Source organism: Nerophis lumbriciformis, linkage group LG21 (assembly GCF_033978685.3).
Source record: "Nerophis lumbriciformis linkage group LG21, RoL_Nlum_v2.1, whole genome shotgun sequence".
Lineage (NCBI taxonomy): Eukaryota > Metazoa > Chordata > Actinopteri > Syngnathiformes > Syngnathidae > Nerophis > Nerophis lumbriciformis.
This window is the reverse complement of record NC_084568.2, coordinates 28807937-28824503: the sequence shown is the minus strand read 5'-3', so window position 1 is coordinate 28824503 and position 16567 is coordinate 28807937. Positions and strand designations below refer to the sequence as shown.

Sequence of the window (16567 nt, the reverse complement as noted above, 5' to 3'; positions counted from 1 at the left end):
ATAATTACATTTGTTTAAAAATATTGTAGCCTTCGCTGAAAGTCGCTTATAAATGAAATGCATTGGAGTGGAGGAGTAAGTGGGGATGTTGTACTTGTGGGCATGTTGTACTTGGGGCCGACACACAGGGGGACCCTAGCATTTTGTAAAGTTTGATGATTTTTTTTCTGTCGTTTGAATATGTAAGGTATAAAAATGCATTTTATGTAAATGTAAACTCAATATAGCCATGAAAGTTCAATAGTAAGGTTGTTTCAATCATATTGAGAACGTCTAAGATTACCTTGAATACAAAATAGTTTGTTCCACATGGATAGGCAAACACTTCACTCAACACAGACATCACAACGCCATCAAAGCTCACCTTTAAGCATTCTCACGCTGCACCAACATTTTAGAACCAGAATGATTTTATAGAAGGAAGGTAAGATATGATCAATCTATTTGTGGCAGCATGGGAAAAAGTAATGTACACAATTCACTTTTGCGTCTCATTGCACATAACTGTGGTGCGCTCAAGGACCCTCAATTAAAATGACAGAGTTTTTAAAGACAGGGGGAGACTTAACCCCCAAGAGATGCATTAATCACAAAATAATCCTAATAATAATGATTTGTATTATCCACTTTTAACTATTATCGACAAATCTCTACTTTACACTCTGAAGTAAAGGAACATTTGACATATTTATAATCATGACAGGTTTTATAATTATTCAAATTGATATTCTGGCCTCTTTATATTAGATTTGTTGGCACTTGTTTGTAAAAAACTACTTTTTTTTAACTAAACTAAATTGTTTAGGGGGATTTATCCACATAATTTTTAGACATGTTAATCCTATCTTTAAAATTATATGCTATTTTTTAGTGCATGTAAACATATACCGAGTGTGTGCGTGTGTATGGGTGGGTTTAGGGTGTGATGTGGGGGGCCTTCAAGAGTCTTGTGCATGGGGCCCCAAATGTGTTGCTATATGGCGCTTTTCATTTTTCATTTTCATTTATTTTTATTTATTTCAGGCAATGACATAAAAAATTATGTGTGACAACACATAATAATATAAATTAATATAGTGCAAAAGGTAATGTATAGTATGTAATGCATGCTATATGGCGCTTCACATGAAGTTTTACTGCAAACATATTCCTTGCGGCTTCCTGCTCAGTCACTGATAAATCCCACTGGCTAACGTGGCTCGCAGCATTAGTCCTTGTCTCAAAAAGTGTTTTGGGTTTGAATCCCAACCAGACTTTAGGATGGAAGGTTTATTAATGTATGTTTTTATGATAAACCAAAAATGAAATACATTTGTTTTAGTACTAAACATGCATCCAATTAATTTTAAGATTGATTTAAAAAGCGTCAAGACGGTTAGAATTCTCCCTAAGGTGCCAAGTTTCATTCCATTTTTATTTTTATTTAATTCACTCAATATTGAATAAAATAATTGATACAACATTAAAATACATCATGGATAAAAAGGAACAGAAAGAAATATATAATATCTGCCCCCGAGTCACACAAATACCATATTAGCTATTCAACTCAGAAAACTATATAGGCCATTGTCAGGAACTGCTGCTCTTGAAGCCCAAGATGCAGCAATGGCAGGCGTAGCACAGGAAAACATGACTTTAATGTAAAAAAAACAAATAGTGCAACTGGTAAGTGCACATGCAGGGGAAACAGGCAACAGGATACAGAAAAACAATCATCAAGCCCTGACTGGAGGGCGAGGCAGGTATAAATAGTAGCCTGATTGGCAACTGCAACCAGGCATGCCAGGCTGCCAATCATGGTCAGGTGAGGGAAACGAGCGACTAGGTAGACATGCAGGAAATTGAACCAAAATAAGAGCGCTGACAGGAAATAAACACAAACTAGGGAAACACAACCAAACGTGAATGTGACAGATTGTCACAGCCATATTTCTATTTCACAACAAAAAATGCAAACATGAACTTAATCAAAGTTGCATCTTTTCATTATGATTTTTTTGTTTATATACAGAACAAGATTGACATTGTTTGGTTCCCTTGTAAAGTTTGTTCCAGAAACGAACACCTTTGAAGTTAGTTGATTATTAATACATTTAAAAATATAAAAAATAAACTAGTAGAGAAAAACTAATATTTTGAGGGATTACATTTTTGATATACCGTATTTTTCGGAGTATAAGTCGCACCGGAGTATAAGTCGCACCTGCCGAAAATGCATAATAAAGAAGGAAAAAATCATATATAAGTTGCACTGGAGCCCGGCCAAATTATGAAAAAAACTGCGACTTATAGTCCGAAAAATACGGTAAATATAACCCTGACCTTAGCTGTAAATTACACTGAAATGACATCAACTGTATGTTTGATATTCTGCATCTAATTGAAAGAACCTGAGCTAGAAAATGTTGCATTGGAAGACATTTAGATAAGAACATACAGGACTATTTTGCAGTTTGAATGAGTATTATTCAGTCAGTGTAGCCTACACTAATCAGGATAAATTAAAAGAGCCGTTCGTGAATCGTGTGGAAAACATGTCTAATAGAATGGAGCTAAATTGATGGATTAATTTCAAACACTGCTTCATGCACTCCATGAGGCGAGATGCTGCTGAGCTCATTTCAAATGTGAAGTGTGCCTCTGCTGATTTGGGGGGACTTAAATCTCTTTACTGTCGTTACTGCCTGAATTCACACCTTCAAATCTGTGGTAGAAATTAAAGGAATGAAACATTATACAAGCCCTGGCGACAATTATGTCATCACTATGAGACTTAGAGGATGTTAATTCAGTTTAATTTTGTAGAAAACAGACATGACACTCACACACACAACTTAAGTCCTTTCTTCAGGAAAGACTACAATAAATCAAGAAAATAAATGGTGATAGTCAGTAACGGTTTCATTTTTAGATCAAGCAGAGTGAAACAAAGATGGAATCATGAAACACACACACACACAAAACACACAATCAGAGACAGACAGGCACCAATGCGGTGGTATCATAAGATTGAATATACAATCTATTAAAGAGTTAATCAATAGTCAATATACCAGTGTGCAGCTTTTTAAACATCACAAAATGCTTCTTTTCTTTTAGAGGAAGTTAGATTTGGTCTTTTGTCGTTTGTTTTCCTTGCTGTTATTTTAACTGTTTTTTTTAAATACACAAACAAGGTTAATTGTTTTTTAGCACTTTGCCTTTCCTTTTTTTTAAATGGACATTTTATTAGTAATTTTATTGTTTGTAAGCTGAATGAGCAGCACAGTTACAGTATAAATACATATTTATGAATTAATTAGTCATCTCTTGTTTGTAAGCACAAGCCTAAAATAACTTAATCTGCATTAGAAGTCGATGGGAAAATTAGAACCATTAAATATGTGTACGTACGCTTTATTATCTGATTAGTTGACTAATCGTTGACTAATCGACTATCAAAATAATCGTTAGTTGCAGCCCTTGTGTCATGTGTGTTATCTGCTTTTTGTACAAAATATAATAATTGAATTAACATCCTACAAATCTGGTGATTTCATTTTTTTTATTGTGGCTTGTAGATGGTATCTCAACTCAACATGGCTTATTTGTGTTACTATCAATAACAACAACAAACTCCTTTAGATAAAGTAAGAACACATGACATAATACTATGATTGGACCTAAAAGTAGCACAGTGTTTTTCAATGTGTGCCAATGATGGATGTGTGAGAGTAAGTGGGAGTCGGGGGGGGGCACTTGAGGAAGTGTTGTTGCTGTAATTACAGTCAGTCAGGATCGAGTGTGCCTTCTTTTTGTTGTGTAACCCCCACACACACAAACACACACCACTGGCCCACATGCACACGCTAACAAACTACAACAGCGCTTTAAAGAGGGGAAGGTATTGAACTGTGAGGTAAGTGTATCACAACAAGTTGAAATGAGGGTGCAGTTCACTTTGGAGTGTGTGTGTGTGTGTGTGTGTGTGTGTGTGTGTGTGTGTGTGTGTGTGTGTGTGTGTGTGTGTGTGTGTGTGTGTGTGTGTGTGTGTGTGTGTGCTTTCACATTTTGTTATGTTTCAGCCTTATTCCAAAATTATATAGATTAATTTTGTCCTCAGAATTGTACAGATAATAGCCATAATGACAAGGTAAAACAGTTTTTTATTAAATTATTAAAAATTAAAAAATCACTTGCACCCCCCGCAACCCTGAAAGGGACAAGCGGTAGAAAATGGATGGCTGTACACATGTATTGAGAACCTTTGCTCAATACTTAGTTGATGCACCTTTGGCAGAAATTCCAGCCTCAAGTCTTTTTGAATACAATGCCACAAGCTAGGCACATCTATCTTTGGGCACTTTCTCTCATTCCTCTTTGCAGCACCGCTCAAGCTCTATCAGGTTGGATGAAGTGTTGCTTTTCATCCAGAATGTCTCTGTACTTTGTTGCATTCATCTTAGTCTAGTCAGGGAGGTGACAAAGAATGGTGTGGCTTAGTGGTTAACAGTGTGGGCTCTCGTTAAGGAGTACTGGGTTCAAATCTTAGTTGTATATAATATAAGTTATTTTTTATGTTGTTTTTTATAATCCAATTACAATGAACCTATTTTAATTATTCAACCCAGCAGAGCTCAGTGGTCAATGTCCTCAAATATTAACTTGTTTACTCCTATTACCACTCAGCTCAGGAATTACACTCACACACTCTCTGACACACTTTTCATCCACAACATCCCGGATAGCTCAGTGGTTAAGCTTGATGACTTGGAATGAAGGGTGCTTGGTTCAAACCCCACTCTGGTTGACAGTATTTTGTTCTACAGCCATCATACTTTACTGAGCAAGGTGTCCTCGATTGCATTTGTGTATGGAACAAAATCTTCTCTTCACAAGACCCAGGGTAGCCCAGTGGTTAAGACTGTTGACTCGGAATCAAGGGTGGTGAGTTCAATCCCGGTTGGGTCCATATGTAATTTACTTAGCTATGGCTGAAGGCATCAAGGTGACATATATTGTGGCTTTGTCACTGTGCCTTTGCGATGTTAACATAAAATAATTATTCAATTAACTTTTTTTTATCCAATTACAATTAACCTATTTTATTTTAATTGTACCCAGGAGAGCTCATTGGTCAACGCTATTTATTATTAACTTTCTACTCCTATTCCCACCCACCTCAGGAATTACACTCACACACTCAGTCGCACACACTGATTCACACACACTCTCTGACACACTCACATGTAACCCCTGAGGTGTCATCATTGACTATTTGACCATTTATTTTTGATTATCTTTAGCATTTACTTGATTTTTAACTATATGTAAATTAAGCAACGAGCACATAACATTACTCAATGTATGTCGTCTTGACGCCATACAGCCAAATTACTGATTACTTGTGTGGGGTTTGAACCAAGTACCCCTGTATTGGGAGCCCACAGTGTTGACCATTGAGCTATACCGGGTCCCATCAAGTTATGAGTTTCGCTCATATACAAATGCAATCAGTTAACTATGATAGAGGTGAGACAAAAAAACTAGGACTTCCAAGTCATGGATTTGAACCCAGAACTACTGAATGCAAGGGAGCAGTCTTAACCATTGAGCTATTCTGGGTTTTGTTGCGTGAAGACACCCGAAGTAGTAAACTACGAATGAGGTGAAATAAAACCTAGAACAAAACGAGATTTGAACCAAGTATCCCTGTATTGGGAGCCCACAGTGTTGACCATTGAGCTACACCGGGTCCCATCAAGTTATGATTTTTGCTCATATACAAATGCAATCAGTTAACTATGATAGAGGTGAGACAAAAAAACTAGGACTTCCAAGTCATGGATTTGAACCCAGAACTACTGAATGCAAGGGAGCAGTCTTAACCATTGAGCTATTCTGGGTTTTGTTGTGTGAAGACACCCGAAGTAGTAAACTACGAATGAGGTGAAATAAAACCTAGAACAAAATGAGATTTGAACCAAGTACCCCTGTATTGGGAGCCCACAGTGTTGACCATTGAGCTAAACCGGGTCCCATCAAGTTATGAGTTTCGCTCATATACAAATGCAATCAGTTAACTATGATAGAGGTGAGACAAAAAAACTAGGACTTGCAAGTCAAGGATTTGAACCCAGAACTACTGAATGCAAGGGAGCAGTCTTAACCATTGAGCTATTCTGGGTTTTGTTGTGTGAAGACACCCGAAGTAGTAAACTACAAATGAGGTGAAATAAAACCTAGAACAAAATGAGATTTGAACCAAGTACCCCTGTATTGGGAGTCCACAGTGTTGACCATTGAGCTATACCGGGTCCCATTAAGTTATGAGTTTCACTCATATACAAATGCAATCAGTTAACTATGATAGAGGTGAGACAAAAAAACTAGGACTTCCAAGTCAAGGATTTGAACCCAGAACTACTGAATGCAAGGGAGCAGTCTTAACCATTGAGCTATTCTGGGTTTTGGTGTGTGAAGACACCCAAAGTAGTAAACTACGAATGAGGTGAAATAAAACCTAGAACAAAATGAGATTTGAACCAAGTACCCCTCTATTGGGAGTCCACAGTGTTGACCATTGAGCTATACCGGGTCCCATTAAGTTATGAGTTTCACTCATATACAAATGCAATCAGTTAACTATGATAGAGGTGAGACAAAAAAACTAAGACTTCCAAGTCATCAATTTGAACTCAGAAGTACTGAATGCAAGGGAGCAGTCTTAACCATTGAGCTATTCTGGGTTCCAAGTAGTAAACTACAAATGAGGTGAAATAAAACCTAGAACAAAATGAGCTTTGAACCAAGTACCCCTGTATTGGGAGTCCACAGTGTTGACCATTGAGCTATACTGGGTCCCATCAAGTTATGAGTTTTGCTCATATACAAATACAATCAGTAAACTATGATAGAGGTGAGACAAAAAAAACTAGGACTTCCAAATCACGGATTTGAACCCAGTACTACTGAATGTGAGTTAGCAGTCTTAACCATTGAGCTATTCTAGTCTTGTTATGAGAAGACACCCGAAGTAGTAAACTACAAATGGGGTGAAACAAAACCTAGGAAAAACTCAGATTTGAACCAAGTACCCCTGTATTGGGAGCCCACAGTGTTGACCATTGAGCTATCCTGGATCCTATGAAGGCATGATTTTTGCTCATATACAAATGCAATCAGTGAACTATAGACGCATTTAAGTCCCATCTTAAAACTCATTTGTATACTCTAGCCTTTAAATAGACCCCCCTTTTAGACCATCTGCCGTCTCTTTTCTGCTCTGCCCCCCTCTCCTTCATGTAGAGGGGGGGCACCGCCTCGGTGACCACAGGTGACGCACTAGCTATCCAAAGTCGGGACCCGCCCCCCACCTCATCTGTGCATCAGTTGGGGACGTCTCTGCGCTGCTGACCTGTTTTCACTTAAGATGATCTCCTGCTGGCCCCACTATGGACTGGACTCTCACACTATTATGCTAGATCCACTATGGACTGGACTTTCACACTATTATTCTAGATCCACTCGACGTCTAAATTGACCTCTATCATAGTTCAATCAATCAATCAATCAAAGTTTATTTATATAGTGAAACAAAAAAGCCTTGCTTCTAAATCATGGATTTGAACGCAGTACTATTGACTGAGAAGCAGCAGTCTTAAACCATTGAGCTATCTAATACCTGGTTTTCGCTCATATAATAAAATAAATAACCCTGAACTTGAACCCAGTACTATTGACTGAGAGGCAGCATCCCTAACCATCGATCTGTTCTGGGTCTTGATATAAATGGAGTGTGGCTCATTCACTAATGTGTGTATATATCTATATATTTATATATATATATATATATATATATATATATATATATATATATATATATATATATATATATATATATATATACTGTATATGTATATGTATATATGTATATATATATATATATATATATATATATATATATATATGTGTGTTGTCAAACGATTACTTTTTAATCGCACTTTTGAATTTTGATTAATCGCAGTGAAAATATATACTTGCAGAATTTAAATAAACTTTTAAAATACACACTATTTTGACACAAATGGTGTTTTATTCTCAAAGTCTCATATACAAACATTTTTTAATGTTTTGCCTAACTGCAAATCATTGATTTGCTCAAAACCTGGTGACGGTAGAGTAAGACTTAAGTGCACATTTGGTAATAATTTGCAATAATATACAGTAGCAAACAACAAGGTACAGATGGACACTAATAGGTAATGTAGCAAACACACCCATGAACAACTCAACATACTTTATTGCACCATTTACATCTGCATTTACTCTTCCTTTAACCAGTTGTTTAGACAAACAAGCCTATTTACATTTTCAGATGACAGTGCTGATCTCTTTTTCTGTACAATGTGACCTACCAATGAAAAAAGTATTTCACAGGGTACAGTGGAAGCAGGGGCAGCTCAGTGCAGCTCAGTATTTTTGTGCAAAATGGGGCAGTTTACTATCGGCACCACTATGTGATGACCACTAATCCAAGGGACATGTGTCAATGTTCACACAAGCCTTAGCCTTGTACCTGTCAAGAACATTGTCTGTGCCTGGCTCCTGGTACTCTGATTCTGACTCTGATCCCATGAGCAAGAGCAACATCGTTTTTGGTGGTGGTTCTTGTTCAGTTTCATCCATGGACCCCTGTGGTTCAAGTGTGCCTTATTTTAGCATATTACTCAAAGTTTGCCACACCTCCCCCCTTTCTGCCAGTGGCAAGCACCGAAGGTCCTTAAACCTGGGATCTAAAGCGGTAGCTTCTTTTAACCAGGCCAGGTTCAAGTTCCCTTTTCTTTTGTTGAGACCTGTTTTAAATACAGCCTAGAAGCAGAGTATGGAAGCCGGATCAACATCGGACACCTCCATGGTATGCAGAAGATGGCAGAGCGCAGGGAGCAAAACAGAACAGGACAAATACTTTTCCCCGCCAAGGAGCTCTGTGATGTACCTAAGGGGCAAAAACAAACACATACCACATAATTAAAAATTGTAGATACTGCAAATTAGATTACAAAGAAAGACAATAACACTTTACCTGCAAGGCTCCAAAAGCACCTCCAGGTTTTCCAACTCAGTGGTTCCTTGTTGTGCTGGATCCGCTTGATCATTGCCAGAGTCGAATTCCAGCGTACCTTCTCCTTCATGCCATGTTGTGCTTTCAACTCCGATGTATTAGCAGGGTTGTGACATTATCTTCATTAGCCAAACTGCTTTGTATTTTATTTTGATATCAAAAAGTAAACACCAGGGTTTATTTTTTAACATTACTTGTGTTTTTTTCATGTCACAATGGTATTACTTCAAAACCATTCATGTGACACATCATTTTCTTAATGTGTTATTGTGGATAGTTAATTCCTATACAACATATTTCTGCTCAAACTCGTAATGGATCTGTCCCGATACAGCATCTACATGTACATATAAATGTACATAACTTGAATAGATAATTTAAAAAAAACCTCCCTCTTTCAAAATGTAAAAATAGAGATAAAGGCATCATGTAACGACAAAAAGCGGACAAGTTGATATTCTTAAAGACTTAAAAAAAAACTAATATTTGTCTTTCGATATATGGATAACGTTTATCTATAGTCTTTTTATTATATATATTTATTATATATATATATATATATATATATATATATATATAATATATATAAATATATATATATATATATATATATATATATATATATATATATATATATATATATTGAAAATATGAGCCCTCCTTTAAGGCAACACTTGCCTTGACGTTAAAAAGTTAAAATTTGAGGCCTGTATATATATATATATATATATATTTTTTATATATATATATATATATATATATATATATATATATATATATATATATATATATATATACAGTATATATATTTATATATATATATATATATATATATATATATATATATATATATATATATATATATATATATATATGTATGTATACAGGCCTCAAATTTACATACATACCCAGTAAATCATAATCCAAAGAGGTTCATGTGACAACCTCTGAGGAAAGCAACAGTTGTAGCTGAAACCGTCAGGTACGGAAGTAAACACACAGGTCTGGCAATAAGAATAGCAAATTGCATAATTTAACTCATGTGATAAATGACCAAAAAATATCACATCCATCATGACCACACTTAGATAAATAATGCAATTTATTTTGAATGTACAAGCTCTTTGACCTTAACCACTGTACAATCAGTGATCACATTAATAATACCTCAGTACAAAAAATGAGCGAGGAGACTCCGGCTGGTGTGCTCGCTGGCAAATGTCACTCCAAAATACATCCTGAAAGAACTTTAGATAAAACTGTTGGCATGTTTTGGGCAAATAAATGACATGCACTCAAGTAAAACGTTTAAAAACGTTCCTGGGTGACATTTTGAAAGTAAAATTACATTTGTGCACAAATATTGGGGTCTTCTCTTGTTTTTGGAGGTGGGAGGGGCCGGAGTACCCAGAGAGGACCCACATAGTCATAGGGAAAACATGCAACCTCCACACAGAATCGAGTCCAGGACCTTCTCGCAGTGAGGCACAAGTGCTAACCACTGTCACCCCTTGCTGCCTCATTAATAATTATAAATAATATTAGATAATACAGTGATTTGTCAGCTATTACTCAGCTAAGATGGGGATGTTTTGTTCAGATAGTGTAGCATATATTGGCTAACATTTTTATTGAATATAATATCTTTCGCTTTTCTGTATGCAACAGAAAACTAAAACTACAGATTAAAATATTCATCTTTTCTCTCAAGTTTTGTTCTTTTTTAGAAAATCATTCAAATGAAAGTAAACTACTTCAGGAAGAGTGTTTGTATTTAATTTTACTTGTGTGGTTAACAACAAATGCTAAAAGTAACAAATGAAAAATGTATAGATAACAATTTGCCAGGAGTACTTTTACCATCCGTGGTGTTGCTGTAATGATTGTTTATTTTTGTGTAATTGTGTAGATTGGGCAGCACGGTGAAAGAAGGGTTAGTGCGTCTGCCTCACAATACGAAGGTCCTGAGTAGTCGTGAGTTCAATCCCGGCCTCGGGATCTTTCTGTGTGGAGTTTGCATGTCCTCCCCGTGACTGCGTGGGTTCCCTCCGGGTACTCCGGCTTCCTCCCACCTCCAAAGATATGCACCTGGGGATAGGTTGATTGGCAACACTAAATTGGCCCTAGTGTGTGAATGTGAGTGTGAATGTTGTCTGTCTATCTGTGTTGGCCCTGCGATGAGGTGGCGACTTGTCCAGGGTGTACCCCGCCTTACGCCCGATTGTAGCTGAGATAGGCTCCAGCGCCCCCCGCGACCCCAAAGGGAATAAGCGGTAGAAAATGGATGGATGGTGTTGATTGGCAACACTAAATTGTCTCTTGTGTGTGAATGTTGTCTATCTGTGTTGGCCCTGCCATGAGGTGGCCATTTGTTCAGGGTCTACCCTGTCTTTCTTGTCCAGGGTCTTCCCTGCCTTCCTTGTCCAGGTCTACCCTGCCGTCTTTGTCCAGGGTCTACCTGGCTTACTTGTCCATGGTCTACCCTCCCTTCCTTGTCCAGGGTCTCCCTTTCGTTCCTTGTCCAGGGTCTACCCTGCTTTCCTTGTCCAGGGTTTACCCTGCCTTCCTTGTCCAGGGTCTCCCCTGCCTTTCTTGTCCAGGGTCTACCCTGCCTTTCTTGTCCAGGGTCTCCCCTTCCTTCCTTGTCCAGGGTCTCCCCTGCCTTCCTTGTCCAGGGTCTATGCCCGACTGCAGCAAATGGAAATACAGTCATAGTTTTTGCGTTTAAGAAACTTTTTTTTCATCTTCAGTTCTAAACTTCTTCCGTTTGTTTGATATGATCACAAGTGGTGGAAAAGTGTTTTACAACTGAGTACTGCTGTGGCCCCTATGGACCACAGCTTTGAGACAGATGTTTTTTGGCGACCTCTAGGGGGCGCTCGCGGCCCATCAATGGGAAAGAAACACTGCCCTACATTACAGTACTGCATTATTCCTGGTGTGGTAAAGTGTACCTCAATCGGCATTTTGTTCTCATTTTTGTATATTTGTTGGTCGTGTGATGAGCCAAGAAGACGCCAACGAGGAATCGTCGAACAAAAAGCTTTATTTGTTTCAGCGAGCCTCAAACTGGAACTGCAGCTTCCAGGAGAAAGATTATGAGCCTGATTACTCTTCTGCTGTCTTCTTGGACAACTGTCCTTAAATACCTTTTACAGTTACTCTTTGTTGTTCTAGCCTTGGAGCCGGCCAGTTTGGACAACACCCAGTTTGTTGCTTGGCCAGTCAACCTATTTCTTGTGATCAGTTTGAGTCAGGTGACCTCCAACCACTATCCTCTACTCCTACTTGTGAGGGCTTCCTACCAGATGTTGCTAATGTCTTTACACTTCCTCCTAAAATTCAAACCTGGGGAAAAGAGCCACCACTCTCTGGAGAGCTTGTGATGGACTTTTGAAGCTATCGAAGGGCATATTTCCTTAATTGAATAATCCTCTAAAAGATTCTGTGACCAAATACAAATACATGTTAGCTCACAATCATACAAGAAAATGGTAACCGCTATAATTTACCACATCCTCATATTAAGTACTGAGCTACATGCTGTTTAATCAATCAAGCTATTTGATGGGGTTTAGATCAGGGCTCTCAAGTTCTTCCTCACCAAACTCTGTTGAGTTGTAAACATTTGGGGGTAATGAAGTGTGTACATTCTGTGTGGCGCAATTATTGATTGTCGATGGCACTTTGACTCCATATTCCCTCTGTGCTTGTCTTCCAGGTGAAGGCCAGACTGTCCACATTAACTGCAGATCCTCAGGTACAGTCCCAACACCAGCAGCAAGCTCCTCACACATTGACGGATCAGTTCCAATCTCAGAGCAATAAGTGTTTGAATAAGGCATCCTCATGAATGACCGATAATAAACTCATTTGAGACAAAATTATTCCAATATTATAATGTAGGCTCAATTAGGCAGTTTTTTTTCATTAATTCATTTATCTGTGTCGGCTCGCTACCGTTACATTTAGACCACCACAGAAATATTCGGTCTCTTTTTTCTATATACAGTACAGCATAGTTATTTGGCCCTCGCTAACAGACACTTAAAATCGGGGCTGTCTGAGTAGCTTGAGGTTACAACCCCAGACAGAGAATGGCATCATTAGTCCGAAGCGCTTCTCTTCAATATCCAAGTAACTCCTTTGACACCTGGACAGATGGGTCAACAAACTGAACAACAGACAAACGAACCGTCACAAGCCGATGCCACAAGTACATTCCAGTCCTCCGGGCAACAATCAGAACTGGGCTTCACAATATCTACATGTTGCCTTGGTGCACGTTCGCATTTAAGAACACACAAATATAATAATATGCAGTCATCAAAAATAACCACAGATCAGCTGTAGGAGTCATTAACCTTGTGTTTTTTTTTTCCTTCAGAGAGTTTGGTCGATCAATATTTGACTGAACAGCCTTCACCTTCCTCCTATTACATCGTCATACAGTTTATTATAATGTAATAAACCTGGCAGGTCCAATGGAGATCAATTAATGCTAAGCTATCCAAACATACATCTACAAAGTCACCTCCAGTATTAGTCATCCATGTCTAATAATATACAGTGGTACTGTACATTCGGGTGTTGTATTTTGTATGATTAGATTTTTAAGGAACATATTAGCTAAGTTCTTTGACCCAATTGTAGTTCAGTGTTAATATTTGAGTAGGCCCTTGAGACCTCCGAATTCGAGAGATGGGGGGGTATATATTTTCAAGTATTTCTTATATATATATATATATATATATATATATATATATATATATATATATATACACATATATATATAATCCGTTCATGAATGAGTATATCCGTTCGGCCACCGTGTTCAATGGAGAAGTCTGATCTACAAAATTTGCAGGCAGCATACCCCTTCCCCTTCGAGCTGTCCTGGATGAACTGAAATTATTTTTTCCAATTATTTTGGAACTTGCAAGCGTACTTCTTCTTCTTACTTTCCGTCGCCATGTCTCTTCTTCGTTCTTCTGCTTGGTCTCTATTATGTTTTTGGACATTACTACTTGCCGTAGTTTTGAAGCAATGCATGATGGGAATCCGGATGTTGTGTGTCAGTGTATTAACGTGCCGGCTGGAATAAACACACGCTGAGAAATAGCTTCGTGCCTGCCTACTTTCTGGGTTATAGATAAACCTATGGATAACGGAGACATATATAATAGTCTCCTTTTCAGGTGAGAGAGGACGCTAAAGGCAGTGCCTTTAAGGCACGCCCCCAATATTGTTGTCCGGGTGGAAATAGGGAGAAATTCGGGAGAATGGTTGCCCCGGGAGATTTTCGGGAGGGGCACTGAAATTCGGGAGTTTCCCTGGAAAATCGGGAGGGTTGGCAAGTATGCCCGAGCCCCCCGAGGTCAAAATTTAGTGCCGTGGCATACGATTGCAAAATAATCCACCATGGGGCCAAAGAAAGTTGCGAGTACTAGCATGTTGATAAAGAAGGAATTCACATAATGTATTATGGAAAAAATGTTTTTTGTCTTACCTTTTGGAACTAATTACTAACAAAAACCGAGGTACAAATTTTTGTTAATAATAATATATATATATTTTTTTACAATATACAACCCAAGCTACGGGCCAAAAATGACACCCATGTCCTAGACCAACAGAGCACAAGGTGGCAGCACTTTGCTGCATCTTTTGTTCTAATCATGGCATAAATGATATTTTTGTCATGAAAATGCATCCACGCCTTCGAGTGGGCAAGGTCATGCTGAAACGATGAGTAATAATGGTGCTGTAAACAATACTTGACTGTTCCTCTCCATTTGCAGTCAGGTGTGAAGAGAAACGGCCGCCTTTTTCAGGGTTATGCTCCTCTCGCCGAGGCCCAGGGGGAGCACGACAAGGACAAGCGGGAGGAGGATGATTGTCTCTCGTCGGAGCAGAACCGAGTGCGGAACCTCAGGGGCACCGACGGGTCGTCTCCGGCGGGCGGAAGAAGCGGCGGTCAGAGCTCTGAGACGTCTCGGAGGACGAGCAAGGATATTACACTCCTCACTTTGGACCCTGCCAACCTGAGCCCCAGGTGAGCTGTTCACTGTCCAAGGTGCTGTGATGAGAATGTAGTAGGCTCCATCCATCGATCCATTTTCTACCACTTGTTCCTATCGGGGTCACGGGGGTACTGGAGCCTATCCCAGTAGGCTCCATGTGTGACATAATTAGGGTAGGGAAGAACAAGACATGGTCATACTCATTCCTGCATTAGACATGAAGCTGTGTATCCTCAAAAGATAATCAACCATCAAAGACACATCGAGACAACCAGGACCATACCGGGATGATCGTGAAACACCATGGGGTCTGTTGTCACAATCTTATTTTAATGGAGAAATATTTGAAAGAAGGCAAATAAATCAATCAAAGTTTATTCATACAGCCCTTAATCACAAGTGTCTCAAAGGGCTGCACAAGCCACAACCACATATTTGGCTCAGATCCCACATCAGGGCAAGAAAAAACTCAACCCAATTGGAACAACGAGATCAAAAATGCTAACTCTGAATTCTCATGGCAATTGTCTGTTAGTATGAAGGTCAACCAGTTGTCTTTTGTCCATTCTCGGCAGCGTCATTATTGTCGTATGTTCCAGACTTAAAATCCTTGTTTTTTCTCAAAACTCGACAGTGCGCCTTATAACCCGATGCGCCTAATGTACGGAATAATTCTGGTTTTGCTTACCGACCTCGAAGCAATTTTATTTGGTACATGGTGTAATGATAAGTGTGACCGGTAGATGGCAGTCAAACATAAGAGATATGTGTAGACTGCAGTATGATGGCAATATGACTCAAGTAAACAACACCAACATTTTATATGTTCCATTGAAAATATAGAACATTACACACGGCGCTCAAAAATCTATCAAAATGTTTTAGTACGACTTTGGTAAGCTATGAAGCCGCACTGCTTGATGGATTGTTGGCGCATTAAACATACAAGTATTATTATGGTGTGTGTATAAGGTAAGACATTATCTGGCGTTTTGTTTCGCAATATTATGCAAAAGCAACTTTTCTGACCTTCTGATACCTGCTGATCTGTATTTGGGATCTTGATAAATCCTGAAAAATTGCGCGCGTCCGCCTTTGTAGTACGTGGCGACACCATAGTCGATAAGCTTCTTCTTTTTCTCTATCTTCTTGTTATGGGACATTCATCCTCCGCTTTTGCCATTTCTAATACAAAGTAGTGTAAAGTTCTTACTTATATCTGTCAGTAAACTCGCCATGAAAGCGCTAAAACATGGGTGTCAAACGCTGGCCCGTGTACTTTCACTTGGCCCGTGAGGCGATATCAAATTAACACTAGAGCTGGACCGTCGATTATATTCAGTGGCGGTGCTGTGGTACACCGCTAATTCTCATACTTGCCAAATCTCGCTAATTCTCATACTTGCCAAACCTCCCGGGTGACTCCCAAATTTCAATG

At 38.7% G+C, this 16567-nt stretch overlaps 1 protein-coding gene across 1 annotated transcript in view; it reads left to right on the top strand.

Annotated features, from left to right (window-relative positions):
* Positions 1 to 16567, top strand: part of kcnh8 (potassium voltage-gated channel, subfamily H (eag-related), member 8) — a 154871-nt gene that overhangs the window by 122636 nt on the left and 15668 nt on the right. The window contains exons 12-13 of the mRNA XM_061982496.2: positions 12828 to 12866; positions 14908 to 15161. Coding sequence (XP_061838480.2) covers positions 12828 to 12866; positions 14908 to 15161 — 293 coding nt within the window. The remainder of the gene's footprint in view (positions 1 to 12827; positions 12867 to 14907; positions 15162 to 16567) is intronic.